Source organism: Geotrypetes seraphini, chromosome 3 (genome assembly GCF_902459505.1).
Source record: "Geotrypetes seraphini chromosome 3, aGeoSer1.1, whole genome shotgun sequence".
In the NCBI taxonomy this organism is placed as follows: domain Eukaryota; kingdom Metazoa; phylum Chordata; class Amphibia; order Gymnophiona; family Dermophiidae; genus Geotrypetes; species Geotrypetes seraphini.
Genome location: NC_047086.1, coordinates 162,889,357 through 162,917,237, shown reverse-complemented (window position 1 = coordinate 162,917,237; position 27,881 = coordinate 162,889,357). Strand labels below are relative to the sequence as shown.

The following is a 27,881-nucleotide window of genomic DNA, read 5'->3' as shown; positions in this document are numbered from 1 at the left end:
GAGCAGACCTCTATGGTCTGGGTCCTGTAAATCAGTGTTTCTCAACTCGGTCTTGGAGTACCTCCTTGCCAGTCAGGTTTTCAGGATATCCACAATTATTATGCATGAAAGGAATTTGCTTATAATGGAGGCAGTGTATGCAAATCAAGTTTATGCCTATTCATTGTGGATATCCTGAAAATCTGACTGGCAAGGAGGTACTCCAAGACCGAGTTGAGAAACACTGCTGTAAATGACATAAGCAGATCTGGATAAAGGCTGGAGTGGACTTTGGCAACTCCAATAGCTGGGAAGCAGGACTGGTGCCGGGCAGAATTCTATGGCCAAAATTGTCAGGGTGAGATGGAGATTAAGTATACCACTGGGGGGGGGGGAGGGGTGTTTAAATTGTCATTTTTTTATTAATTCCACAGCTACCACTAACTACAAACCAAAGTAGTGCTCAATCAACAGAGAAATGCAAATGCCAAACCCCCAAAAAGATCAGCATTAGAAATTGAGGACAATAGTAAATACAAACTGTGGGGAAAAAAACATTTTATTGTACAAATAAAATATCCCTCCACCCTCCTAAGTATACCACTAAGAACATAAGAGCATAAGAATTGCCGCTGCAGGGTCAGACCCGTGGTCCATCGTGCCCAGCAGTCCGCTCACGCAGCGGCCCTCTGCTCAAAGACCAGCGCTCTAACTGAGACTAGCCCTAACTTTGTCTTGAATCCCTGGAGGGTGTTTTCCCCTATGAAAGACAACGGCAGAGTGTTCCAGTTTTCTACTACTCTCTGGGTGAAGAAGAATTTCCTTATGTTCGTACGGAATCTATCCCCTTTCAATTTTAGAGAGTGCCCTCTCGTTCTCCCTACCTTGGAGAGGGTGAACAACCTGCCCTTATCTACTAAGTCTATTCCCTTCAGTACCTTGAATGTTTCGATCATGTCCCCTCTCAATCTCCTCTATTCGAGGGAGAAAAGGCCCAGTTTCTCTAATCTTTCACTGTATGGCAACTCCTCCAGCCCCTTAACCATCTTGGTCGCTCTTCTCTGGACCCTTTCGAATAGTACCGTGTCCTTCTTCATGTGCTGGACGCAGTACTCCAGATGAAGGCGCACCATGACCCGGTACAGCTGCATGATAACCCTCTCCGATCTGTTCGTGATCCCCTTCTGTATCATTCCTAGCATTCTGTTCTCCCTTTTTGCCGCCACCGCAGATGGCTTCATCAACTTGTCGATCAGAATTCCCAAGTCTCTTTCCTGGGAGGTCTCTCCAAGTACCACTCCAGACACCCTGTATTCGTGCATGAGATTTTTGTTATCTACATGCATCACTTTACACTTATCCACGTTGAACCTCATCTGCCATGTTGATGCCCATTCCTCGAGCCTGATTATGTCACGTTGCAGATCTTTGCAATCCCCCTGCGTCTTCACTACTATGAATAACTTTGTATCATCCGCAAATTTAATCACCTCACTCGGCGTACCAGTGTCCAGATTGTTTATAAAGATGTTGAAGAGCACGGGTCCAAGCACCGAGCCCTGTGGCATCCCACTGGTGACGTTCTTCCGAGTATTATCCATTTACCCCCATTCGCTGTTTTCTATGCCAGTTTTTAATCCACTTGAGTATTTCACCCTCGATTCCATGGCTCGCAATTTTCCAAAGTAGTCGTTCATGAGGAACCTTGTCAAACGCCTTCTGAAAATCCAGATACACAATGTCTACTGTGTCGCCCTTGTCTATCTGTCTGTTTACTCCCTCAAAGAAGTGAAGCAAGTTCGTCAAACACGATCTTCCTTTGCGAAAACCGTGCTGACTGATCCTCATCAGCCCGTGTCCGTCAAGGTCCGTTCATCTTTCTCGATACCGAAGTCAGACTCACCGGTCTGTAGTTTTCCAGATCTCCCCTCAAACCTTTCTTGAAGATCGGCGTAACATTTGCCACCTTACAATCTTCCGGAATCTTTCCCGATTCGATCGACAGATTAGCTATTAGTTGAAGCAGTTCAGCTATAGTCCCTTTCAGTTCCTTGATGACCCTCGGATGGATGCCATCCAGTCCCAGGGATTTATCGATCTTAAGCCTATCAATCTGTCTACACACCTCCTCTAGACTGACCATCAATCCTGTCAGCTTTCCGTCTTCGTTTCCAGCATATAGCCTGATGGGTTCCAGTATGCTGTGTAAATCTTCTTCGGTAAAAACAGATGCAAAAAAAATGTGTTCAGTTTGTCAGCGATTGCTTTGTTTTCCTTTAGCGCTCCCTTTATTCCATGGTCATCCAATGGTCCCACCGCTTCCTTCGCAGGTCATTTCGCCTTAATATATCGAAAGAACGGCTTGAAGTTCTTCACCTCCTTGGCTATTTTTTTCTCATAGTCCTTTTTGGTCCCTTTTACCGCCTTATGGCACCTGTGTTGATGTTGTTGGTGCTTGTTCCAGTTTTCGTCTGTTTTTGACCTTTTCCGTTCCTTGAACGAAGTTTCCTTGTTTCTGAAGAACTTTGTACGGAGTGCCAGATTCAACTCTGCCCATCTTGTTGGGCAGACCAGATGGACTGTGCAGGTCTTTATTTTCCCAACATTTATTATGTTATAAAGTTAAGCCATGCTAAGACCAGATTCTAATAGTAAAAGGACCCCTAAGCGTGGACCTCATTAATTCCGTTTTGATATTTTGGACCCGTGACAGTCTCAACGTTTTGGATCCACAGCTTTAAGCCGTGTTTTCCTAGAGATGGTCACAAATACTGGAGTTGCAGAACTGATTTGTATTAAAACTTTGGCACCCATTGCCTGATCTGATTTCTAATTCCTGAGTGCCACTGACATGAACTTTTTGGGATGTAATTGTTTCATATTAACTGTTTCTTCTGTCTTCACACTCTCCTCTAAAAAGTAGCAACCTGCTCATATTCAGGAAATCGTGGATAAGATGCACTCAGCTCTAACAATCTAGTTAGAACCACTGGTTAGAACTATGCTTCTCAAGCTGACCCTAGAGTACTCCCTAGCCAGCCTGTCTCCATTGTATGCAAATCTTTCATGCGCATTCATTATGAATATCATAAAATCCAGGCTAGGGGGTACTTCAGAGTTGGCTTGACAAATGCTGATTTAAAATGCTGCATTTCTTAAAAGAAGGGATTGGGAAAGGGGGAACCAGAGGCATAGCTAGATGGGGTGCAAGGGTGCAGCTGCTCAACCAAATAGATTTTGAATAAAATGGCATCTATATGGATCAGCCCTTCAGCTTCACACGGACGCCTAGTTTACAAAAGTTCTGCTCCCCCTGATACCAAAACCTGGACGTGCTTCTGGTGTGGAACATAACAGGTCCTATGTTACTGATTCTTTCCTAGTGCAGCAGTATCAGGTTGACTGCTCAACCTATCAGGTGGCCTGGGCAGTGGCGTACCTAGCATATGTGACACCCGGGGCCCATCATTTTTTGACACCCCCCCCCCCCCCATCTGTACGAAAAACATGATTTTTAGTAACAAGCCACATGTCACACATGAGTACCCAGGAAAAGGCAGCATCTTACATACTGCAGTGAGCAGTACAACATCAAATACACCCATTGTAAAACTAAACAAGCCAGTCTAGTACAGATCAATCCTGCAGTCAATCCTAACAAAAAACCATGTCTTTCGAACACACAGAAAACACCTTCGCCTAGTATGGAATATGTAATCACAAACTAACCCCTCCCTCTTTTACAAAACTGTAGTGTGGATTTTAGCCACAGTGGTAACAGCTCTGACGCTCATAGAATTCTGAGCATCAGAGCTGCTACCACCACGGCTGGTGCTAAATGCTCCACAGTTTTGTAAAAGGGGGGATAAAATAGAAATTCATAGACAAAGGTTAAATTGAACCAGTAAGAAGCTGGACTCTGCATACAATGCAACACCACAGAAACAGTGACACATGTCTCCTAAAGCAATAAATAAATAGAAATTTTTTTTCTACCTTTGTCTTCTGTGGTTTCTGGTTAGAACCATGTTCTTGTAACTCTCTTCCTTCCATCCACTGTCTGCCGTCTCTCTTCCCCTATATGGTATCTTCTCTCCTTCTATGCTCCTTCCAGAAACTGTATGCCTCCCCCTTCCATCTCTCCTTTCATCCCCATTGGTCTGGCATCTCTCTCCTCTCTCCTTCCCTCTCCCACACCTTTCCTCTGCAATCCCTTGCCCTCATTTTCCTTTTCAATTTATTTTCTGCATCTGTCTAGATTACGTTCTTACTACCCTCTCATCAATGTCCTTTTTTTACTGTCTACCTAGAGCTTGCCACCTCTTTCCCTCGCCCCTCCAGTGTTTCCCTAACTCAATCCTTTTCTCCCCATCATGTGCCCTCCTTTTATTTATCCCCTCTTTCCATCATGTACCCTCTTTCTCCAACCCTTCCATCTAGTACCTTCTCCTCTCTCTGTCCACTTCCATCCAGCGTCTGCTCCTCTCTTTCTCTCTTCCCATTTCCTTCCTGCATTTGCTCCCTTATCTCTCCCATCTGCACTTCCATCCAGCATAGGCTCCCCACTACCATCCAATGTCTGCCCTTTCTCTCGCCATCCACCCCTCTTCAATCAGCATCTGCCCCCTTTCTTTCCCTCCAATATCCTTTCCCCTTATGTCTCTCCCCTTTCTCTGTACATCAATTCTATAGAAACATAGAAAATGACAGCCGAAAAGGGCTATAGCCCACCAAGTCTGCCCACGCTTCCATACCACCCTGCCCCCTTTCTTTCCCTCCACCACTCTTCCATTCCAGCAATCCTGCTCCTTTCTCTCCCTTCATGCAGCAAGATCCCATGATGACTGTAGCTGCCAACTGCCAGTCCACCCCACTCTGACGTACTTGCTCTGGAGCGGACTCAGCAGCCGCATGCTGAAGGGTCCTGCGATGACTTGTCTGCTGGCTCTGCTACTGCAGACGCAGGGAGTTGTGGCAAAGTCTTGCAATGACTGCATCTGCCGGGTCCACCCCTTCTGACGTAACTTACTTCTTCCGGAGCAGAGCCAGCAGACGAGTCATCGCGGGACCTTCCTGCACCTCAGTGAGGCTGCCGACTCTGCTGCAGAGAAAGTAAGTCAGTGACCATTTATCTTTTTCATCAAAAGGGGACATCTATTAATTGACTGTGTATCCTTTCTTTCATTTCTTTCTTTCTGCACTCGGGCCCAACAATTGTCCCTTTTTATTCCCTCCCTCCTTCCTTCCCATGTCCTTAGTGCCCCCAGTGCCTCCTTCCTGTGTCCATGGTGCCCCCAGTGCCTCCTTCCTGTGTCCTTAGTGCCCCTAGTGCCTCCTTCCTGTGTCCTTGGTGCCCCCAGTGCCTCCTTCCTGTGTCCATGGTGCCCCCAGTGCCTCCTTCCCGTGTCCATAGTGCCTCCAGTGCCTCCTTATGTCCCCCCCCACTGCCTTCCAGATTTTGTCCATCCCCAAAGCCAGCCTTCCTGTCTGCCTACCTATCTCCCTCCCTCCCTGCTGCGCTAAAGCCAGTCAGCATGCCTGACTACATCCTGCCCTCCCTGCCATGGAAAAAAGAAAAAAAAAGCATCTCTCCCCTTCCTTTCCCCCAGTGCACCCGGGGCGGACTCCCCCTCCGCCCCAACCCCCCCCTTGGTACGCCACTGGGCCTGGGTCTTGGTTCTGTTGCTTTCAGCCCCCACCACAAGCTAGATTTGTTTTTAAAGCTCTTCTCTGTGACTTTGTTGATGACATGTTCTGCTGTCCAAACGGAATTCAGGTCAGGATTAGTATAACAGTCTAAGGGGCTCATTTTCAAAACATAAAGACATCCAAAAAAATGACATAAACTAGCACTTGGACGTTTTTCTTGCCCAAAACATTCAAGTGCCAATTTTCAAAACCAACTTTCTGGATGTCTTGCTAGGCTTCTTGTCTGCTGAGCATCCAGAGTTCAAGTGGGTGTGTTGCAGGCATGTTATGGGTGGGCTTTGGGAATGCTTAACACTTGAACGTCTTGCGGTGATAATGGAACCTTTCCCAAGACGTCCAGGATGCAACTTAGGTGTATGGAGTTAGACCTGTTTTAAAAGTGTCTGGCCCCAAAAGGTACCCAAATTGATCAGATGACCACTAGAAGGACTAAGTAATGACCCGCTCCCACTTCCCCAGTTGTCACTGACCCACCTCATAAAGATCTGAATGAAAAATACATACCTGTCTCTAGAACAGCAACACCTGGTATGGGAAAGCATAATAGTGCAGTAAGCAAGCGGTCCATAGAGAGGGGCATCCCACTCTAACAATTACATTTATAGTGGAAAGTGTAAGTCCACGAAAACCCATACTGCCATATAGAGCCATAAGGGCTATTAGGGTGATAAACAGGTAGGTATAGTAGGTTTGGGGGAAGTTTTGGAAAGCTCACCATACATTAGAAGGGGGTTATGGTGAAATGTGTACCTGACACCTTTTATGTGAAGTTCACAGCAATACCCTCTAAGGTGCCCCACTGCTCTGTGGCAAGTGTAGTATAAACGGAGGTCCCACCTATGTCCAAATAGCTTGGGTTTGGATGTTTAAAGCGTGAACGCTTTTGTGTTCGAAAATGACCAAAAACGTTAGGCATCCTAAGATTGGAGGTCCTGAAGGCCAAGACATCTAAATAGGCCATTTTTTTAAAAAAGATAAGACGTCTTGCGGGTTTAAAAATGGACATTTTCTCCACCTGATTTTCGGACATTTTTCTCAGTGTCCAAAGTTGGCCTGAGATGTCCTATCGTAAAAGCTCCTCTATAGGAACTAGAAAGCAAGAGGCATGTTTAATATTCAAACTGTCTCCATTGAGGATGAAGCACAGAGCAAGGGAATTTTAATGGGTGTATGTATAAGTTAACTGAAATATGTTTAAAAAAGAAAACAGTACCAGGAACATTTTTTTTTAATTTGTCTCCTGGATTCCTTTCTGATTTGGCTAGCATGTATATGTAGACTGGCACTGGCTATCTCCTCAGGTTTCATATTTCTTCACTTTCACATCTGGTGTGAACCGGAGTAGAGAATGAAACGAGGGCAAATGTTTCCCCGTTCCCCGCGGGAACTCATTTTCCCGTCCCATCCCTGTGAATTCTTTATTCTGTCCCTGCCCCATTCCTGCAAGCTTCGCCCTCATCTGCACAAGCCTCAAACACTTTAAAACCATGGGTGTTTGAGATTTGTGCAGTTAAGGCGGAGCTTACAGGAATAGGACAGAGACAGCAATAAAACTTGCGGGAACGGGGAAATTGAGTTTCTGCGGGAATGGGGAAAATTTTGTCCCCCCTGTCATTCTCTAAACCAGAGCACCGTCTCTACTCTTGCTCAGGGGACCCTTAAACCATCCGGTTCACCACATATGTGGAAGGGGTTTGGACTGACCTGCACACAAATTGGTCACAAAACCATACTGGGGAGTATTATGTTTTGGGGGAAGGGAAAGGGGTAGCATTTCTTTCCTCAAAGGTATTTACTTCTTGTACTGAGGGCTGCAAATGGGTCAGGGTTTCAGGATATCCCTATTAAATATGCATGAGAGAAATTCACATACAGCAAGATATATTTGCATACATACTATCTCGTGCAAATTTGTTAGGAATATCCTGAAAACCAGGCTCATAAGTGGCCCCTTGGGGACCAGAAATGAATATCACTGCCTTCCTTAATGTTGCTAAACTTCAAAGAATTAAACACACTTAAAACAAGAGGGCAAGATGTCTGGGAGGCTGCCAGTGACTGAAGGAATGAGGCTGAGAATGTTACGAGTGCTGTGGGAAATGGAAACCATTAGTCTAGAATGAATGGAGCTTGGGAAAGGCAGCAAATTAGAGCCTGCAGCCCTTATAGAATTGTTAGTTTATGCCTTTTGTCTCCCAGGGATCTGCAAAATTAGAAAAAGCAGAAATATTGCAAATGACAGTGGATCATCTGAAGATGCTCCAAGCGACAGGAGGAAAAGGTAAGACACGTGTGTTTTCTCTTTCTCTTTTCTTTTATTGTCGGGGGAGAGATCTCAGCAAACAGGCTTCCAATGAAGTGTGCTAGGCAGCACCAGCTTAAAGGGGTGGAAATCCATGCTAATGGCAGGATTGAACTCGTGAGAAAGAGCCACTGGCACAAAAGAAACACTTGACCCCGAGCTTGTGTTTGCTTTTATAACACTGTGGGAGTGTAGGTTTCATGTGCTGACAGTCCAAGCTGTGGATTTGTTTGGGGTTACCAGTTTCCAGTTCAAGACAGAGAAGACAGCTTGGAGACTAATGCAGGGAGACAAAATAAAACAGACAAACATAAGCAAGAGGGCAGGCAGGAGGGACGGGCTGCCTGCATGCTGCAGCAAACCTGGCGTCCTGTCTTGAAACCTCCAAAAGGAGGAGAGCCTGACCGCTCCCTCATGTGCTGCTTCTACTCTTAAAGCTGTAGGAATTCTTCTTTGCTGTGCTGTTCACACTTGCAGACAGAGGGAGGTTAAGTGGCCCTTATTTAGGGCACCCAGACACTTAAAAAAACAGCCACCGACTGAGACGACTGTTGATTACAAGATGTTGGCAGGTCATGGTGCCTCTGATTTTTGCTGCTCCAATGGGACATTGCGCTGAGGTGTCATAGATTTGGATGTGTTTAGAGCAGCAGCTAATCAGTGGTCCAGAGCATAACCTATCCCAAAGCAGGAGCTGAATGCCAAAAGATGTGCGTGGACAGCCAACGCGCTCTAGGAACCAGTGTTTTAAATGAAAACAGAGGCATGGCATAATCTGGTTATTGGGTCAGCTCTGTTAATGTACAGTATACTACAGGTAGAAGGCATAATATCACTTTTTGGATTTGGTTGATCACTGGCTCCCCCTTTGTATCCACGGAGGGGCATTTTCAATAAGACTAATCTGTCTAAATCTGACTTTGGACATTTCTGCAAGAACGTCCAAAAGTCGGGACGGGAAAGCAACCATTTTTTTGAAACCACAAGACAAATATCGATTAGACATTCTGGCCCTTGGGATGTCTTATCTTTTTGGCCATTTTTGAAAATCAAAACCTCCAAAACAAGCTATTTTGGATATGGGAGGGGCTAACATTTTAATGGACTGGCTGCACAGGCATGCCAACAGAACAGTGGAACACCTTAGTGGGCACTAGTGTGAACTTCACATAAAGGTTGCCAGGTACAGATTTCACCATAACCATATAGTATATGGTGAGCCCTCCAAAACTCCCCCAAAACCTACTATACTGACCTGTCTACCACCCCTATAGCTCTTATGGTTGCAGGTGTCACCTACATGGCAGTACAGTAGGTTTTGGGTGGGTTTTGGTGGGCTCACACTTTCCACCATAAATGTAGTAGGTAGGGTGGTATATGGGCTTGGATCCCTCTCTTTATGGTTCAATACACTGTCCACCAGGCTACTCCAAGCACCTGCTTGCTGCTCTTCTAAGATTTTCCTTAAAACCTGCAGCTGCCATAGAGGCTGGTATATACTCTTTCTTTCACATCTTTGGTGGGTGGTATGGAGTCTGTGACCACTGGGGGAGTTGGGGGGGTCAGGCCTTCATGTATCCAGTGGTCGTCATCTGGTCAATTTGGGTATCTTTTTTTACCCTTATGCACTTTTAAAACAGGTCTTACTCTGAACGTCTAAATGACGCCCTAGATGCCTTCTGAAAGGATTCATTATTCCTGCAAGACATCCCAAGACTAAAGCTGCCCTAATCCCACCCAAAACACACCTCTTTAAAATGCTTCCTTAAGATGTAGATGCACCGAAGGAAAAATGACCTGCAAGACGTCTAAAAAGTCAGTTTTGAAAATCAGCACTCGGACTTTGTGGCGATTAAACGTCCAAGTGCTGGTTTGTCATCTTTTGCACATTTTTTTTCTTCTTTGAAAAGGAGCCCCTTAGTGGGGAGGGGGGGTTATTCCTGGGCAGAATATTCATGCTCATACATCTTTTTTTTTTTTTTTTTTTTAAACTGTGCTGATCCAATGACCTCCTATAGGTCTGATATATTGAATAAAACACAAACAGCCGTAATAACAACAGGATGCAAACCATCAAGAGGTGCAGACAGATCAGTTGGGAGGAAATACTGTTACATAGAGAGTGCCATGTTCAAAACCCATGATCAATGTGCTAAATGAAATGGAGAATTATGGTTAGGTGATAAACATCTACCATATCCCATTCATCCATTTAAGTGAGCCTCTTCCTTCCAATGAAACACTGTCATTTTTCACAGCTCCTCAAATATTAACCTAGATTCTCCACCTGCAGCGCTTTCTGAATCCACTAGTGTACTCTCCAACCACACCTGGTCTGTTTCTGGTGTATTAGGCTAGGTGTATGAACAAGTAATAACAGCCCAGGTAAAAAAAGCTTTGTTTTAGCCCAAGATACTAGCAGATATATGTGTATCATATACAGAAATATATTAAGGCAAAAACTAGAAGTAGAGTTACCAGACGTGGTCTGGGCTGTATAGGCTTTCTGGGCCAGTTTGATGATATTCTGGGGTTTTCCAGCTGGGAAAGAGCCCTGGCCATTGCTTAGGGGTTACACTTAGTGACTAGGTATGTGTGTAGCAAGTTCCAGTAATATGGTCTCTAACAGAGCCATAGCGAACTCTCAAACTGTGTGCAAGTGGTATGGTCACTCAGAGTGCAAGGGAGGCATGGATGGCAAAATTGCACCTTCATAAAACAAATAGTGGGAAGATGGAGGGGTAACAGTTAAACATAGCAAAAATCCTAACAAAAATCATTCCTAATTTTTAATTATGGTATTTAATGATGCAAGCTTAACCGACTTAACCACCTATAGAGCTTACACTCTTCATTATTTTATATATAAAGTAAAAACGGCTACTGTTCTTCCAAGCTAGAGAATGGCACAGGAACTATTACCGCAGCAATACCATGGTTACCACAGTCATTAACAGGGTAATGGGAGTAACCCCAGAAAATTCCCCAGGAATGCTGTTAGAGAGCAAACCTTCCTTCCTCCGGTCAGAACAAGATACCCTGACTGCAGTATACCGTCCTGACCGGAGGAAGGCAAGTTTGGACTCCTGAAAGAATTGAATTATGTATTTAGTCCAATAAAATAGCATAATTTTCCACTTTTTGTTGTATGTGTATTTGTTAATTTTTAATGTAGTGGGTGGAATATGTCACCTTCTCTACATAAAGGTGCGACCTTTGCAGAATCGGACAACGGAACCCATTAAAGCTATGCTGTTGCTACTCGGAAATTCCCCTTGTACACTGTCAAAAACAAAAGCATAGTTTCATTGAACTGCATTGTTTGGTTCTGCAATAGGTTGCACCTTCGTATAGAGGAGGTGACAGACGAACTTTTTTGCAACAAGAACGGAGATGGGTATTTCATCTCAATACAATAGAACCTAATGGTTTAAATTCTAAAATAGATGAGATGGGGGGGGTCATTTTTTTGGGGGGGGAATTTTATGAATGGTGAGACCCAGTTGACTGGGATGGAGATATTTGACTGGTTTAATTCAGAATGGTCTTGAAGTCGTCAGAAAATAAAATGAGGAGCCATTTTGTCCTGCTGTGATAGTCTGAGTAAGACAGCTATGGAATATGGAGTAATATCTTTAGAACAGTGGTCTCAAACTCGCGGCCCGGGGGCCACATGCGGCCCACCAGGTCCTATTTTGAGGCCTTCTGTATGTTTATCATAATCACAAAAATAAAATAAAACGGCTTCTTGGTCATATTTCTCTTTAGCTATAAATTACAATATTATTATTAAGACTTAGCCAAAAAGAAAGATTTATAAACTATAAAGAGTTTTACCTCATGCAAAATTGTCATTTCTTTAATAAGACATTAACTATTTTTTCTGCGGCCCTCCAAGTACCTACAAATCCAAAATGTGGCCCTGCAAAGGGTTTGAGTTTGAGATCACTGCTGTAGAAGGTGTGTGATTTTGTTTAAACTTGGGGCCTTTCCTATGTTTACTGTGGGAGAAAGCAAAAAAGTTGAGTCCATGTGCCCTGAAGCAGCTAAGCGAAAAGCTGGCTACCATTGGACGTGGACTGTTGTTGGCGTATTAGAGGAAGGCTTTCCAAAGCACTCCACTAAGTGTTTGATCTGTTTGGAAGAACAGGAGATGATGCTGTTACTGTTTATATGAAAGGGAGTTTTTTGTATGTCTTATGGTGAAGCATGTAAGTTCTATAGACAGTCTGGAGCTCTTTGAGACTTTTTCCTTCCTTTTTAAGCTTGCGTCATTATACACCGTAATGAAAATTGGGGAGGATATTTGTTAGTTTGTAAAATTGCAACCTATCCATTGCCTCCCATGCTTGTCACATCAGAGTGAGCAGGATGGGAGCACTAATGGATGTGTTAAACAGTTTCTGGCTCGGTATGCTCCTGTCCCCGCCCAAGGACAGTCTTTGTAACAGTTGGGCTGGGGGTGATTATAAAATAGAAGAATCATCCCTGGGTATTTGTAAAGGCTCAGGGTTACATCAATAATGTTTGGGTCTACTCGAGCTGGAAGCCCCAAAAAGGACAGGAGAAAAGTGCTAAACAAAAAAACCTTGGAGGCCAGAGATGGGTGAACCTTGAGACAGGAGCACAAGATTTGGAGACGTTTGCAAAGGGAAGAGAATGTCCTGCTGTTTTTGAGCAAGACTTCTGCTGGCTTGGAATGGATCACATCCTGGAAACAGCAGCAATGGTATTTAAGTACTGGAAGAGTGAGACTGTGAACCGAAGCACCTTTCCTGGACAAGTTGTCCTAGGAGCAGTGAAATGTGCATGAACTGGGAGCCACTGCTTACGGAAAATAGCTTGGAATTAAGATGCAGGGATTCGTTTTTTGTTTTATTTTTTCAGGAAGCAGGCTTCTGGCGTTATTAGTAACAAAAGTCACTCCTGTGTCCCCACTGTGCAGGTTGAGTTCTTTTATACATGGAAGCTCATTCTTTTTTTCATTAAGGCTTTTTTTCCCCTTCCTCCTTTCAAGCAGAAGGCATGGCATGGCAAGCTGTTTTCAGTTTGCTGCTAAGTAATACGGCCTGTCATAAAAGCTTTATAAATTTACTAAACAGATGATACTCAAGTAGAGGGTGGTTCCTTTTCTTTTAAGCTCCTGGACTGTCAAGGCAAATATTTGTCAATGGAGCCAGGGTGCTTTAATCTACAGGCTGTTCTTCCTGCCTTTGAGTGCCTTTATGCTGTTTTATTTTATTTACTGTGGGAGGTGTGAAGGTTAAAACTGAGCAGGTCACTTGTTAACCTTTGTTAATGGTCAATGTAGAAGTGTTATTTGAGTATCCTGATACAATGCTTTCGATCATTTTGATTTTCTAATTGGGGGGGGGGGTCACGTGACGTGCTGAGCAGCGCCAAATGCGTTTTGCCTCTGCTCATGACTTTCCGACGCCATCCTTGCTAAAATCACCTTTTCTAGCAGTGCTACTTGTGCTTATTTTGCCTTACTTCACTGGGTTACTGGTCTGTGGACAGATTTGTATTTAAATCTCCGGACTCCATGAGTGCAAAGACCCAGAAAAGAGACCGGGATCATGGGAAGCCTGCTGAGGCCAAGATGGCGGACCCACGACCTGAACATGTGCTCCAACTTTCAGAAGATCACCTGGAAGACTTTGAAGTCAGCAGTGGTATCTGCTTTAGATCCTCATTTGGTGCAACTATTGCCTCATTGGCAAACTTAGAGGGTTTGTTGTCTGGCTCAACACGCAGAACCGGTGAACTAGAACAACGGGTTTCTAATATGGAGGACTCTTCTGTAATGCTGACAGCCATACTAGAGGAATTAAGAGGACAAGTGCGCAAGCAAGCTGCCAAAATTGAGGCGCCAGAAAACAGATCTCGCCAAGGAAATCTGTGGTTTCTGGGGATCCCAGAGTCAGTACCAGACTTTACCTTACTCAACACTCTAGAGACTTAGCTCTCAAATGAATTTTCTTTCCCAACTTTGGCGGCTGGAAAGAGCTCACCGTTTAGGCCGTCAGGCCCAGGATTCCACCAAACCACGTGTTATAACGAAGCTCCACAATTACATCCACAAAATGGAGGTATTGCACCTATATAGAGCAAAACGGGACTCTTTGATCTACGATGACTGCCCAGTACATATCTTCCAGGATTTCTCAGCAGCTTTAATGGAAATTTGCACCACTTTGCACCTGCCTTCAGGAGAAGCAACTGCGCTTCATGCTAATTTATCCAGTGATTTTGCAAGTGTACCATCAGGGACACTGGAAGCAGTTCACCGCTGTGGCACTGGACTTTATAATAAACACCTTGGAATCCAAAGAACCCCCCCACCTGAATCTTCATGGTCTCCTACTATATTGTATGTTCTCCATAACACTTATAATGTTATTGGATGGAATGTCTGGAGCTTTCGATTGTTGCCCTTTGGTCATAGTGCTTGTATTTGCCTGCATTACTGCTATGTAATTGTCATGATGGTGTTGGGGAGTTGATCACATCTCTCTCTGTACCCCTCATGTAGCTGCCACCATGGGGAGTTCCACTTGTAAAAAAAAAAGTCCTATATTTTGAAGAGATATTGGAGAAATTAGAATATTTCTAAAATCTAATATGAAATGTTGATGTGAAGTTTATATGTGACTTAACATTGTAACATTGGCTATTTGGTGGAGAAAAATGCTCGCATATAACAGCAGCAATTAAAAAAGCACAAACGCTAATCAATTAGCTTGCGCTAAAATGGAAAGCACGCCTTAGTAAAAGGACCCCTAAATGCTGATTCCTTCAGATCATATGCATAAAAAACTCCACCGTTACAAACATAATCCTCCTTTTACAAAACCATAGTGCAGTTTTTAGTGACAGTCGCGCTGGTAACAGTGCGGTTTTGTAAAGGGGGGAGGGGAATAGTCCATCTTGCAACGTACAAAGGCGACTCGCAACCTGTAGATGTAGATGTAACACAGTGAGGAGCTTATCTGAGCCATTCTATAGGGAATCTTCTTCACCGCAGCAGTTCATTACTGTGTTTTGTTATAAATGGAAAAAAAGTCACAAAAGTAGAGCTGCATTTAATAGAAGAACCCAACAAGAAGTCCTGTTTTGCAGGACTCCCCGGCTTCTTCAGGAGAATAATCGCATCACATCTCCTGTGTCTAATAAAATCCCATCATGGCACCCAGTTTTATAAGAATGCCATGGGAAAGGGCACTTTCGATCTTTATGTAGAAAGAACTTCCGGGCTACAAAGCAGCTTAGTAATTAAGACAAAGGAAAAATCTGTCATCCTATGAAAAGAAAGGTAAATTTGCTCCTGGTGAATCTCCAGAGGTAGAATGTTTCCCATAGGGTGGAGGTTTTTTTATGCATTGGATCTGAAGGAAGTAGAGAATGACACGGGACAAATTTTTCCCCGTCCCCATGGGAACTCAGTTTCCTGTCTCATCCTTGCGAGTTCTTTTCCTGTGTCTGTCCCATTCCTGCAAGCTCTGTCCTCATCTGCACAAGCTTTAAACACTTTAAAATCATAAGTGTTCAAGGCTTGTGTGGTTAAGGTAAAGCTTACATGAATGGGGCAGGGACAGCGACAAAACTCGTGGGGACAGGGAGATTGAGTTCCTACAGGGACAGGGACAAATTTGTCCCCATGTCATGCTCTAGAAGGAAGCAGCATTTGATTGATTAGCATTTGTGCTTCTTAATTGCTGCTATTATTTCTGAGACTTTTTTTTTTTTCTCTCCACCGAATGGCCAATATTACAATGTAGCGTACTGGCAATCTCACCCTAGTAGTTTATTTTTTATTATATTTTGTCTTGAGATTTTCTCTGTTGGAATCCCCTGTTAAGTATTGTGTGTTGATATTTTATAAATTCCACCGGACAGGAGAGGTTTCTGCCCAGTTAAATCATGCTGGCTGGCCCTAGAGTAGATATTCAGAGATTTAACTGGATAGAGTTACTGAATATCTGTTCTACCTCATGACTCTATTTGGTCAATGCCAGGATGCCTTGAAGGCAGAGTCAGGGCACAGATATCGGTGCTGGTGCCCAGACATAACTGGGCATGTGTGGATCACGTTCAGCACTGAATATCAGCTGACTCTGGCTAACTTCCAAATGCCACTAAACACCTAGATATTTTGCGCCAATGCCTGAATAGTATTGGATATCCGGGTCTAATTTGACCAGCAGCAGTTAACCTAATAAAAAATTTTGTTCAGAAAAACACAAAATGTAGCAGTGCGCTTAAGCCCAAATTCTAGAAATGGCGCCAGTAGTTACGGACCATTAGACGCCCTAACGCTGCTGTTTTTAATTGGATTAATTGCCTTTAATTGATGCAATAATTAGCATGTTAATTGCAATGTTTTAAAAGCAATTAAAATCTCATTTTAAAAAAAGACGTTGCCTCCACCAAGTGCCAGAATCGCGATAACAGAGGCACCTACTGGTACCTAAGGGTAAAATTGGCATGTGCACAATACCTTAGAAAGAAAGCATAATGACCATAATAATCAACCAGACACAAGATTCACAATTGAACAATGTAATTGGTACATCAGTATTTCACCCTCTGAAGGACACCTAATACCTGATTCACCACCCACCCCATCGCACTCAAGTCAAACCCCAAACATCAATCCACAGCAGCTGCAGCGTCAAAATGCAATCAAATTTCTATCCACACACGCTAGAAAAAAAAACAACTCACTTGGCACAAAATCCCAGCCACAAAGAAAGTCTCATGCAAGGCTTAATAAATAAGACAAAGGAGAAATCTGTCATCCAATCAAAAGAAGGGTAAATTGGTTCCTAGTGAATCTCCAAAGGTAGAATGTTCCAGAGCCGAGGAACTATCACAGAGAAAGCTCTTGCTCTCAGACAAGCCCTCTGAATTCTCCCTAGCAGTCAAGTTTCAAGTTTATTTGTTAACCTGCTTATCAAATATCTAAGCGGCGTGCGTAGATAAATAATATAAAATAAGGTTTTACATTTAAATTTCAAAGACAAATATACATTGTCAAACAATAGGTTAGGGGGGGAGAAATACAATATTGGATAGGAGAGCAAGACGATGAGGGTAAGTACATTAGAAGAGGTAATTCTGTTGTGTGATGATCGATGTTGCAGAAGTGGAGAGATTATAGGTCAAACGCGTCTCTAAATAAGAAAGTTTTTTTAAGTTAGATTTGAAGCAGTCTAACGATGATTCTTCCGGTAAATAAATCGGCATGGAATTCCATAATTGCAGAGCATTTACCAAAAAAAACTGATGAACGGGTGGTATCGTGTATAATTTGGCACAATGAAGATATTAATAGTAGATATTGAGTGTTTGATCGGAGAGGAGGGGGTATATGGAATCAGAAGTCTGCCTATAAATTTGGGGGTATGAAAAGAACATGTTTTGAATATTTTATATGCTATTCTGTGAGAGATTGGTAGCCAATATGCATTGATCAAAAGAGGTGTCGCGTGATCTAACTTTTTGCTTTTGTTATCAGTTTAATTGCTGTAAGGCCCATTGATTCAATCTCAACTGGCACTGAGAAGGATTTCACTTCACTTTACATATTTTTCAAAGGCATTAGACTGTATTTTTTCCTCATGACCCGAAAAGTTATTGTCAAACGCCCTTAAGTGCTGCATGAAAAGTAATTACCCTATGTAGGACTAAAAGCAAAACATTCTACCCTGACAAGAGCTGAAAAGAATAAACGGGGGGATTCACTAAATGGATCTACCGATCTGATCCAGGGGGGGCTGATTCACAACGCGTCCTCATGCAAATGAGGATGCTCGGAATCACCCCAACCGATTGCAGGGATCACTAAATAGCGATCCCAACGCATGCAACCTTTTTCTGCTTCTCTTTTTCTTTGCGAGTCCCTGGTTTTAACCCACGTTAAACCTGTGGGTGAGAGTAGGGCGGCGAGTCGGGGCGGCAGGCAGGAGAGATTTAGGGCGAGAGCAGAGCGGTGAGAGGAGAATTGGGGCGGGAGAATCCAGGCAGAGAGCAGTGAGCAACTGGTCCCCAGCAGTCGTTTCTTTTGTTGATCGGCCAGCCCAATCGGTGTTCCGGATTTTGTTTTGTGAATCGTTGCCCGCCTACATTTGAATGCCGTTCCCCCCTCATTTGCATGCGTAGATCAGAGGATGATCGGCACAAGGGTTAGTGAATCGGGTCGAAGGAAAATTGGGTCACACAGCGGTCACTAAGCGGTCGGGATTTGATCGGTGGACTTAGTGAATCTAGCCCAAAGTGGGTAACAGGATGATTATAAACCTGTTTCTCAAAAAAAAATTAATATCTTACACACGCTAAAAACTGCTGATTGAAATTTACTACTACAACAGTTCTTAGCGTGTGTAAGATGTAAAAAAATTTTTTTGAGAAATAGGTATATAATCATTCTGTTACCCACTTTATTCTTTTCAGCATGAAAAGTAATTGGCAGCCAGTACAGATAGTACAGCAAGGGTTGAATTGTCAAGTAGCCCAGCATATTCTAAGCCACAACATTCTAGACCAGTGTTCTCCAACCACCAGTCCATGGACCGGTGCCGGTCCACAGGATCGGCATGTGCATCAGGCCCAAAACTGTGTTCTTCAACTGCCGGTCCGTGGTGCGATCGATGCATTGTTAATAAGATTATATTGTATGTATATATGAAAAATGAATGGAAAAAATAATGTTACAATTAGGATTATGGGGGGCAGCGTCTGGGGTGGAGATTGGGTAGAGATGGGCAGGGTCTGGCCCATGACTTAGCCCAGTGTTCTTTAACCGCCAGTATGTGGCCCGATGCCGGTCCACAAAATAATTATTTTATTTCTGCCGGTCCATAGGTGCAAAAAGGTTGAAGAACACTGTTCTAGACTACTTGCAGCCTATCCATTTATTTGTAAATAGGGCCCTTTGTATAAAATTGGATCTACAATAAATTGCACATGTTAACGCATCGCAAAAGGGAGTTAATATAGTAAACCTAGACCTGTGTGTGAGCCACTCAGGAAAGACTATCCATAATGCTCAGATTTCTGTAGAGCGTCTAGTTAAAAATGGGAGGTCCTGCTCATAATTTCCTGATCATTTTCCAAAAGGGTCCCTGAATAGAGACATACAGGAAAAGTAAACTAAGGCTTAAAAAAAAACCCTCTCTTGGATTTTGAAACACTAGAAAGGCAAGTATGATTGTCTCTCACAATCATGCACACCCAAGATCCAAACGAGCAGTTAGCTGAAGGCACCTGAGCAGATGGAAAGGACAACATGTAGATTTTTTTTTTTAAGTGCTTGTGTATTGCCATTGTAAAATCAAGAATACAGTATGGGCCTGATTCTGGCAACAGCGCCTGCCACAGTAGGCGCTTGCAAACGGGCACCTACCGTGTGTCAATCACCAGTAAGCGCCGTTTCCAGAATCATATCTATTTTCTTCTACAGACACCTTAAATGTAGGCCAACATTTTACAGGTCTTCATTGACTCGCGCCTACGAGAAGCACCTAGGCGCGCCTAGGATGCCTAAGGCCATTTCCAGTGTAAACCAAGCCTATGCCAGCCTCAGGCATCCGTAGGCGTGCCTAGATGTCTCCATACATGTGTGAACAATGCTTATATTGTAGGCGTCCTTTGCCCCGTCAATTTATTATTTTTTTTTTAACGTGCATCCCAATTGGTCCGTTAGATAGCGGTAGGATGCCTATTACCGCCTTCAATCAGGACCCTGTTTTTAGAATCAGGGTGGTCATGCATATTTTTAATTCCCAAACAAAACTATGTCCACAGTTTTCAAAAGTATGCATTCTGCAGATCAATCCAGGCAAGTGGCAACGTTCGGAAATCATTGGGACACAGAGGGCATGTACCTGTGTGTCACTGGGTGCAATATAAATGGCCTGCAAGCCAGCTAAAATAACTTCCATAGGCTTTTAAAGTCCAGCCTTGAGATTTCCAAAGCATGTATTATGCTAAAGAACTTAAGGTCCTAAAAGAATTGTCTACTTTCAGTTCTCAGTATAAATTCCCCAGTGGCTACATAAAAATATGAAATGAGGAGACAATGGCGAGCCTTGTGGCACACCACAGTCAATGCTCATAGCTGCTTACCATGGAAAAGCATGCTACAGAATTTCACAACCCCCCACAGTTCACAGCACGTAGTATCATCTTATTCTCTGGTTTCGAAAGAGCTGAAACACTGATGTTCTTAATTTCCACTCCGGTGCCTGTTTGTACAAGCACAGCTGTGGCATATTGTGCCACCAAAGACTGTTGTCCTTTTAAATTATTCAGGCAAGCTTTCTGTCCAGAAGCACCAAGAGAGAGAGAGAAAGTGACCAGCCCACTGCATTCTACTGCCTGGACCTTTCCACTCCTTAGAACAGGTCTTCCCAGACCTCCGCTGCTTTTTTTTATCTCTTGAAAGGCCTTCGTGTTTCATGAAGGTTTGTGCCTGTAAACTCCGATAGACAAATGACTAGAGATGATTCAAGGGTATTGTGTACCCAGGACAAATCTTCAGCCCCCTAATTTGCCCCTCCCCCGAGATGTCATGCTTTTAGGTTCAAACAATTTTTATTGATGCAAACAACAACAAAAACAATGCCAAGGCACCCCCCAGGTGCTCAGTACAATCAAATATGCATCATAGATAATAGTATAACAAACATGGACAAAAGAAAAGGAACATCAACCAAACTCCCTCCCCAGCCCACTCTACTGAGAGCGAGCGAGGGTATGGAGAGCGGAAAGGCACTCCGAGGCCCTGGACTCTTATGAGCCCCGAAAATGCCACACCACCCTCTCCCCCCACTGAATCCCATTTTACCCTGTTCGTAACTAAGTCCCAGAACCTTCCCAAACCCCTCACTCCTTCCCACTCCTCTCTCCCCCCCCAAAGGTACTTCCCACCCCTCCCCACCAATACTCGCCAGTACTCTCCCAGTCCAACTATCCGGGCGCCCAGATTAGGACACCCATCTTAAGACCGCACTTCGGCCCTTAGGATGCAATGCTTGCAGATATGGTTCCCAAATATTTAAGAAAAACATCTTTCGCTTCCTGGCTCCTCCTGCATCTCGTGCCTCCCAGATGGCCAACTGATGCAACTGGTTCCGCCAATGCCAAAACGCCGGAGGGTCAGGGACCGTCCAGCATTGAAGAATCCATTTCCTGGCCAGTAAACTCATCTTCCTGCACAGAGCCCGATTTCCCTTAGGCAAGTGGCCAAAAGCCTCTGGCAAATCCAAGATAAAGTGGGCCGGGGTACTATGCAGTGCTCTCCCTATCAACCTGGACATGTAAGAGATTATACACATCCAGAAGCGCTGGATTATGGGGCAGTTCCAGAAGGAATGTCCCAAAGTGTGTCCCCCCGACCCACATTTATGACACAGTGGAGTAGGGAGACCCCCCACTATAATACAACTGTGTTCGAGTGTAATAGACACGTAATGTCACCCTATAGTGCGTTTCCCTCAACCAAGCATACGGGGTAACCCCAGGTGTCGCCCTCAAGGTACGGGCTACATCCCAATGTCCCAAATTAATTTGCAATTCCCCTTCCCATTTACCCCGGATGTTCAGGTAATCCTTGGCTGGTTGTAACTCTTGCAAACTAGTATGAATGCTAGACACCGAGATGGACACCCCTCCCCCCCCCCCGAGCAAACAGTTCCCGCAGCCTGGCCCCCATATGTAAGCGCAATTGTGCTCTGTTGAGGGATCCCACATAGTGCTCCACTTGATGACACGCGAACTGCGCGCCCCAGGTCTCCCCCACCTTAGCTAGCAAATCTGCTTGGGTCAACAGCTCCCCATCATCCCCCAAAATATGTTCTAAACAAGAAACTCCTTTTGCTCCCCAGGACAGGTACTCTCTGGATTCACGTCCCGGAGGGAAAGCCGGGTTACCCTGCAAGGGCAAGAGATCAGTAACCATTGGATCCCCACCCAGGGCTTGTACAAGCCAACGCCAAGCCGCTTGCAATGCACTAAATATTATACTTGATGGGATAGAAGGGGGCAGTGCCCTCCGAGGACTATGTAGTAGCGCAAACACGTAATAAGGAGCAAAAAACTCATGTTCCATCAAAAGAGGGGTGTAACTGCCGGTCATATTCACCCAATCTCCCAAATGGCGAAGCAAACACGCATAATTATAGACCCTCATGTCCGGTAATCCTAACCCTCCCCTGCCAAATCCCCAGCAACTGAGACACCTGCAATTTCGGCTTCTTGGCCGCCCAACAGAAGCAAGAAATTCCTTTATAAAGAATGCGTAAATCTTTCTTCAGCAAGCAGAGCGGCAGAGTCTGCAATACTTACATTCATTTGGGAAAGATGAACAACCTAACCATGCAAATGCGCCCCATCAGAGAAAGGGGCAATGCCCTCCAGGTATCCAGCAGAAGCTCCGTCTGTTGCTGAAGCTTATCCACATTAAGACGATACAAATGGTGAACCGGCATAGTCATCAAAGTCCCCAAGTACACAAACTGCCCCGGCGCCCATGTTAGCGAGAATCCATTCCTCCATTGGGCCTGAACCGCCGCAGAGGATGCTAATGCCTCTGATTTATCCAAATTTAAGCGGAACCCAGCAAAGTCACCATATTCTTTTATCAAGTCCAACAAGGCAGTCAAGGAGGGCAAAGGATCCGTTAAGTGAACTAAGATATCATCCTCAAAGGCCGATAATTTAAAAGATGACATCATGCTTTTAAATATGGAACGTACACACACAAATGAGGGCAATTTTCAAAAGTCATTTACCCAAATATATGGGTGTTTGAAAATGAGCCATCCTTCCTGCAGGTAACAGTATCCATTGATGATTCCTTGAGTTTGTCTGACTGTCACGATTTATTGTTTCACTTTGACTGCAGTTGGTCTTTGCTGCCCCCAGGATGCTGCTGCCCTGGGTGACTGCCTAATGATTGGGCCGGCCCTTAACATTGCTATGCAGGGAGGTGGTGGGTAGCAGCGGTCACTTGAGATTTTATTTTGCTGTGGTACCATGCCACGCCTCTAAAGACTCCAGAAATATCTAAGAAAAAGGACCACTTAAATTAAATGATTCATTTATAGAGCGTGTATGATTAGGCAGACTGGATGGACCATCCGGGCTTTTATCTGCCGTCACTTACTATGTTTACCATATTTAGCTCCCCTCTAGTTTCCATAAAGTGAGTGGTGGTAAGTCATTGGCTTGATCCATATTCCTGCATCACATCACAGACAAAACGAGGAGCTCTGGATGAAGATAAGAGTATGGAAAGAGTATAGATAAAAACAAGGGGGCTATAGGGCTAAATCAAGATAACATGACAGGTCATGGACCTGATGGGCTGCCGCGGGTGCGGACTGCTGGGCGCGATGGACCTCTGGTCTGACCCAGCGGAGGCAAATTCTTATGTTCTTAACCGTTTCAAAGAAAATAAGTCTGGTCACAGTGTTCATCGTTATTCCAACATTTCGTTGCAGCTAGGGCAGGATTAATTCGTCGAGGGCCCCTAGGCACACAAGTCCACTGGGCCCCCGCCCCACCCCACTATGCCCTGTCTCCATTTATTTACCCATTTTCTTATTTACTTCTTTATTACCACTTTATTTAATTTTATTTTAAAATTCAAAACAAACAACAAAGATTACCATACTGGTGCCAGTGTACAGTTTTTCTTCTATGCAACCTCCAAACATCTCTGACCAAGTCACCCCTTACTTCCTAGAGGAAGAGATCTTCAGCTGGCAGGGCTTTAGGAAGCCCACCAATTTATATTTTGCATTTGGGTATGAGGCATGGGGCATGACAGGAAGAAAATTTAGTGCTTATCATTTTATTGGACTAATACATTTCTCAATTAAAACCTCTTTCTTCAGGTCAGTAAACTATACTGCTGTTACAGGATCCCTGTCCTGATCTGAGGAAAGGAGTTATGGTCTCTGAATTAGCAAAAAAAATGTATTAAAATTAGTCCAATTAAAAGGATCACCTACCTTATTTCTCCTCCTGCCGTCATGAAGGGGTGGGAAGAGAAGGGAAGCTGGCGCGCGCAGTGTTGGAGTGAAATGAACCTAGGCCACGGGGCTCTAACACTGCACGCGCCGGCTTCCCTTCCCTGACGAAACAGGAAATTACATCATGAGAGGGAGGGAGGAGAAGGGAAGCCGGAACACACAGTTAGAGCCCTGCGGCCTGGGTTCATTTCGCTCTAACACTGTGTGCGCCAGCTTCCCTTCTCCTCCTGCCCCCTCATGATGTAACTTCCTGTTTCAGAGGAGAAAGGAAGCCAGCAGGTGCAGTGTTAGAGCCCTGCATCCGGTTCAGTTCGCTTGCGGGCTAGAGGGCAGCGAGGGAGTGGAAGGGAGGGAAGCTCTCCTCACCAGGCAGTCGGGGGCCCCCTGCCCTGTTTGCACCCCTCCCCCCAAAATGCCGGCCCTGGGCCCTCCCCTTATACTTTCGGGCCCAAGGCACGTGCCTACTGGGCCTACCCTTTAATTTGGCCCTGGATGGAGCTGTAGAAAATGGCCAGGCATTTTGGAGATACATACTAAGCTCCTACCTGTCTGCTCCTTTCTACATCCCCAGTAAATAGAGGAACATGACTGTTTTGCATGATGATGATTTTAAAGCAAGCATGTTCCAATACTCAGTTAGGACTGAAGAGTATTAATGGAGCATCAGAATAATTGCTTTCGCCCTTACATAGTATGCAGTTACTTAAGGTGTATGTGCTGCTGCTGGGATATTAAGTGATGTATCTGTTTTTCTTCCCTGCTGCAGGGTACTTTGATGCTCACTCCCTGGCGATGGATTTTCTGAGCATTGGTTTCAGGGAATGCCTGACCGAGGTTGCTAGGTACCTGAGCTCAATAGAAGGCCTGGATTCCTCAGACCCTCTGCGGGTGCGGCTTGTCTCCCACCTTAGCACCTGTGCCTCCCAGAGGGAAGCGGTAGCCATGACGTCCTCTCTGGCACACACCCCACACTCACTACATCCCCAGCACTGGACAGCTGCATTCCACCACCTGCCCGCTGCCCTGTTGCAGCAAAGTGGACTCTCTTCAGCTGAAAGCATCCCCTGCAGACTCTCTGTGGCCTCGGAAGTACCGCCAGCACATGCTTCTACCTTGCTCACTGCCACCTTCGCCCATGCTGATTCAGCTCTCCGTGTACCCTCTGCCGGCAGCGTGGCCTCCTGTGTCCCTCCGCTTTCTACTTCGCTGCTCTCACTCTCCGCCACTGTGCATGCAGCTGCCACTGCTGCTCAGAGTTTCCCACTCGCCCTGACTGGTGCCTTTCCTGTTCTTCCTCCAGCGGCGGCTGCAGCAATGGCAGCTTCGGCCACAGCTGCCCTCAGCCCACAGCTTGCTGTGTCAGCAACTTCTAGTCCTCGGCAAAGCAGTAGCGCTGGGAGCAGCAAACCATACAGGCCATGGGGCACTGAAGTGGGGGCTTTCTAGGATTGAGTTTGGTATTTGTTCCAAGAAGCCTTCCACTGGACTTCTCACGGCAGGGTGGGCACTTTCAATTTCCAGAGCTAAGAAAAAGATCTACATCCATCCAGTCGGCCTTAATAGAACCTGGGGATTGGCATGGGAGAAGCACTGCCCCTTTCAGTCTGGGTCCTCCAGTATGAGCTTAAGGAATTGTGGCCACCCAAAGTTCTTACTTTTGACCCAGCACCAGCATAACCTAAAAGTTCACCTGGATATAGACGCTGACTGAAGTGATCTCTGCAACTGACTTATTCTCAAAAAAGTGACTACATGAGTTTGATCACATGATGCACTGAAAAAAATCCTTCTCCATCCGATGCTTGCCCCCAAAGAAAAATGGGACATCACAGAGCAAGGGATTCTGTGGTTCCTAGTACATCTTCTCAGCTGATAGTCCAAACTGTTTGGTTTACCTGCAGCAGTTTGATATCAGTGTACAGAGTTGCCCAGTTCCAATCTTCATTCCATTGGTGCCTGGATTAAGAAATGTCCCAGCAGCTCTTCCTCCACCCGTGGGCAGATCTCTCTTTTGGGGCTTTCAGATTCCAACTCTTGACATTTTTGTGTGTGCTCACAGCTTGCAGGAGCGCTCTCTTCCAGCTACAAGAGTGCCAGCAAGCTGCAAGATTTCCAACCACTATTTGTGGCCTTTTAGGACAGCTCTTCTATCAGCCTTCATTGGACGTCTCTACACTCGTATTTTTTTGTGCTCATTTTTTGTCCTGAAGAGAGCTGATGTTGATTTTCCTGATTTCTCAGAGTTTGATGAGAAACACAAAAGGCAATGGTCACTTTGTGACACTGGTTTTCTCCCTAACCTAAATGAATGTAGTAAGCCTTGATAAACCACTCCCCAGTACCTAGGCCACTCCTCCTACTGAAGATACCACCAATTCCCCCATTTGTGGAAACTATATGTAGAGACTTCAGTGGGCTGGGCTTTTGTTTTGGGTGAGTTTTTTGAGTGGGAGGGTGTGTTTTGTATGAAGACACAGCATGTATTATGCACTCGGTTATCTCTGCTGTGTGGAGAAAGCAATACATCATAGGAGAATGTGAAACATTATGCAAATTACTATACCTTAAATATTTGTTCTAAAAATACTGTGTGTAGGCCTCAAGTCTCTCTTTGTGTGCATTATTATGACTTAATAACCTTTTCTATGCAAAACTCTTTTACTTATCACTAATTAAAGGAAATTCATTTGTGACTGTTTTCTTTTTTTCAAGCAGGGAGTTGCAGGTGTTTTTCTGGCCTAAATGGACTTTATTAAGAAAGAAAAAGCCAGTGGTTAGCTGTGCTGGTCCTAACCTCTTTGCTTCCAAGGTAGGGTTTAGGGTTGGGACAGGCCTATCTTTAAAAGGAGTCATGTATGCAGGTAAATTAGTGAAATCCCTTTTCAAATTCACTGAGCTTTGGAATAACCTTCCTGCCCCGCTGCGGAATCTGGGCTCATTCCAATTATTCCGAAAGCATCTGAAAACCTGGCTTTTCTCCAAAATGTAAAGCTAGCTATCCTCTTTATAACCTCTAATTCCTGATTATGTCCTTCCCTTATTTATTGAATTACCTGTAAACCGTGCCGAGCGCTATCTTTATGGAGATGATGAGGTATACAAAACTTAAAGTTTAGTTTAGGAGGATTTAATGAATGGTTTAGGGCCACTGCTGCTGGAGAGAGCATCTGCAACTACCGTGTTTCCCCGATGGTAAGACACTGTCTTATTTTTTTTGGAAGGCCAAAATATGCTCTAGGGCTTATTTTCGGGGGGATGCCTTATTTACCCTTTCATGTCCCCTCTGTATCTCTATCCTTTCTCTCTCTCTTCTGCTCCCTCACCCACGAGTCCTGCATCTGGCCCTCTCCCTTCTACCTGCACCTGGCAACACCCCCCTGCTCCGCGGCTCTCTTCAGCAACTTGTCAGCAGCGGTGATCAAGACAAGCTACCGACATCGAGGCCTTCCCTCTACGAGTCCCGCCTTTGTGGAAAAAGGAAATTGAAACAAGCGGGACTCGCAGAGGGTAGGCCCCGACGTCAGAAGCTTGTGTCGATCGCTGCTGCTGAGTTGCCGAAGAGAGCCGCGGAGCAGGGGATGTGGCCGGAAGCAGGTAGAAGGGAGATAGGAAGGCTGTAGATCTCCGGAGCATGACACCGACCCCAGCCAGGATGATTTCTTTTTCAGGCGTGCATCTTACAAGTCCGGCGTCGCGGCGGGAAATAGCCATGCTGAGCAGTGAGCTCAGCACTACACAGATGAAAGCCTTGCTTGCTGATTGGTCCGGCGGGGCAGGGGCCGCCGGACCAATCAGCAAGCAAGGCTTTCATCTGTGTACGTGCTGAGCTCACTGCTCAGCATGGCTATTTC

General features: G+C 44.9%; 1 protein-coding gene across 1 annotated transcript in view; it reads left to right on the top strand.

Annotated features, from left to right (window-relative positions):
* The window catches only part of HEY2 (hes related family bHLH transcription factor with YRPW motif 2), a 34,482-nt gene extending 7,759 nt beyond the window's left edge, over nt 1–26,723 (top strand). The window contains exons 4-5 of the mRNA XM_033938952.1: nt 7,888–7,969; nt 24,797–26,723. Of these exons, the coding sequence (XP_033794843.1) occupies nt 7,888–7,969; nt 24,797–25,476 (762 nt within the window). The 3' untranslated portion in view covers nt 25,477–26,723. The remainder of the gene's footprint in view (nt 1–7,887; nt 7,970–24,796) is intronic.
* The last annotated feature ends 1,158 nt before the right edge of the window (nt 26,724–27,881 follow it).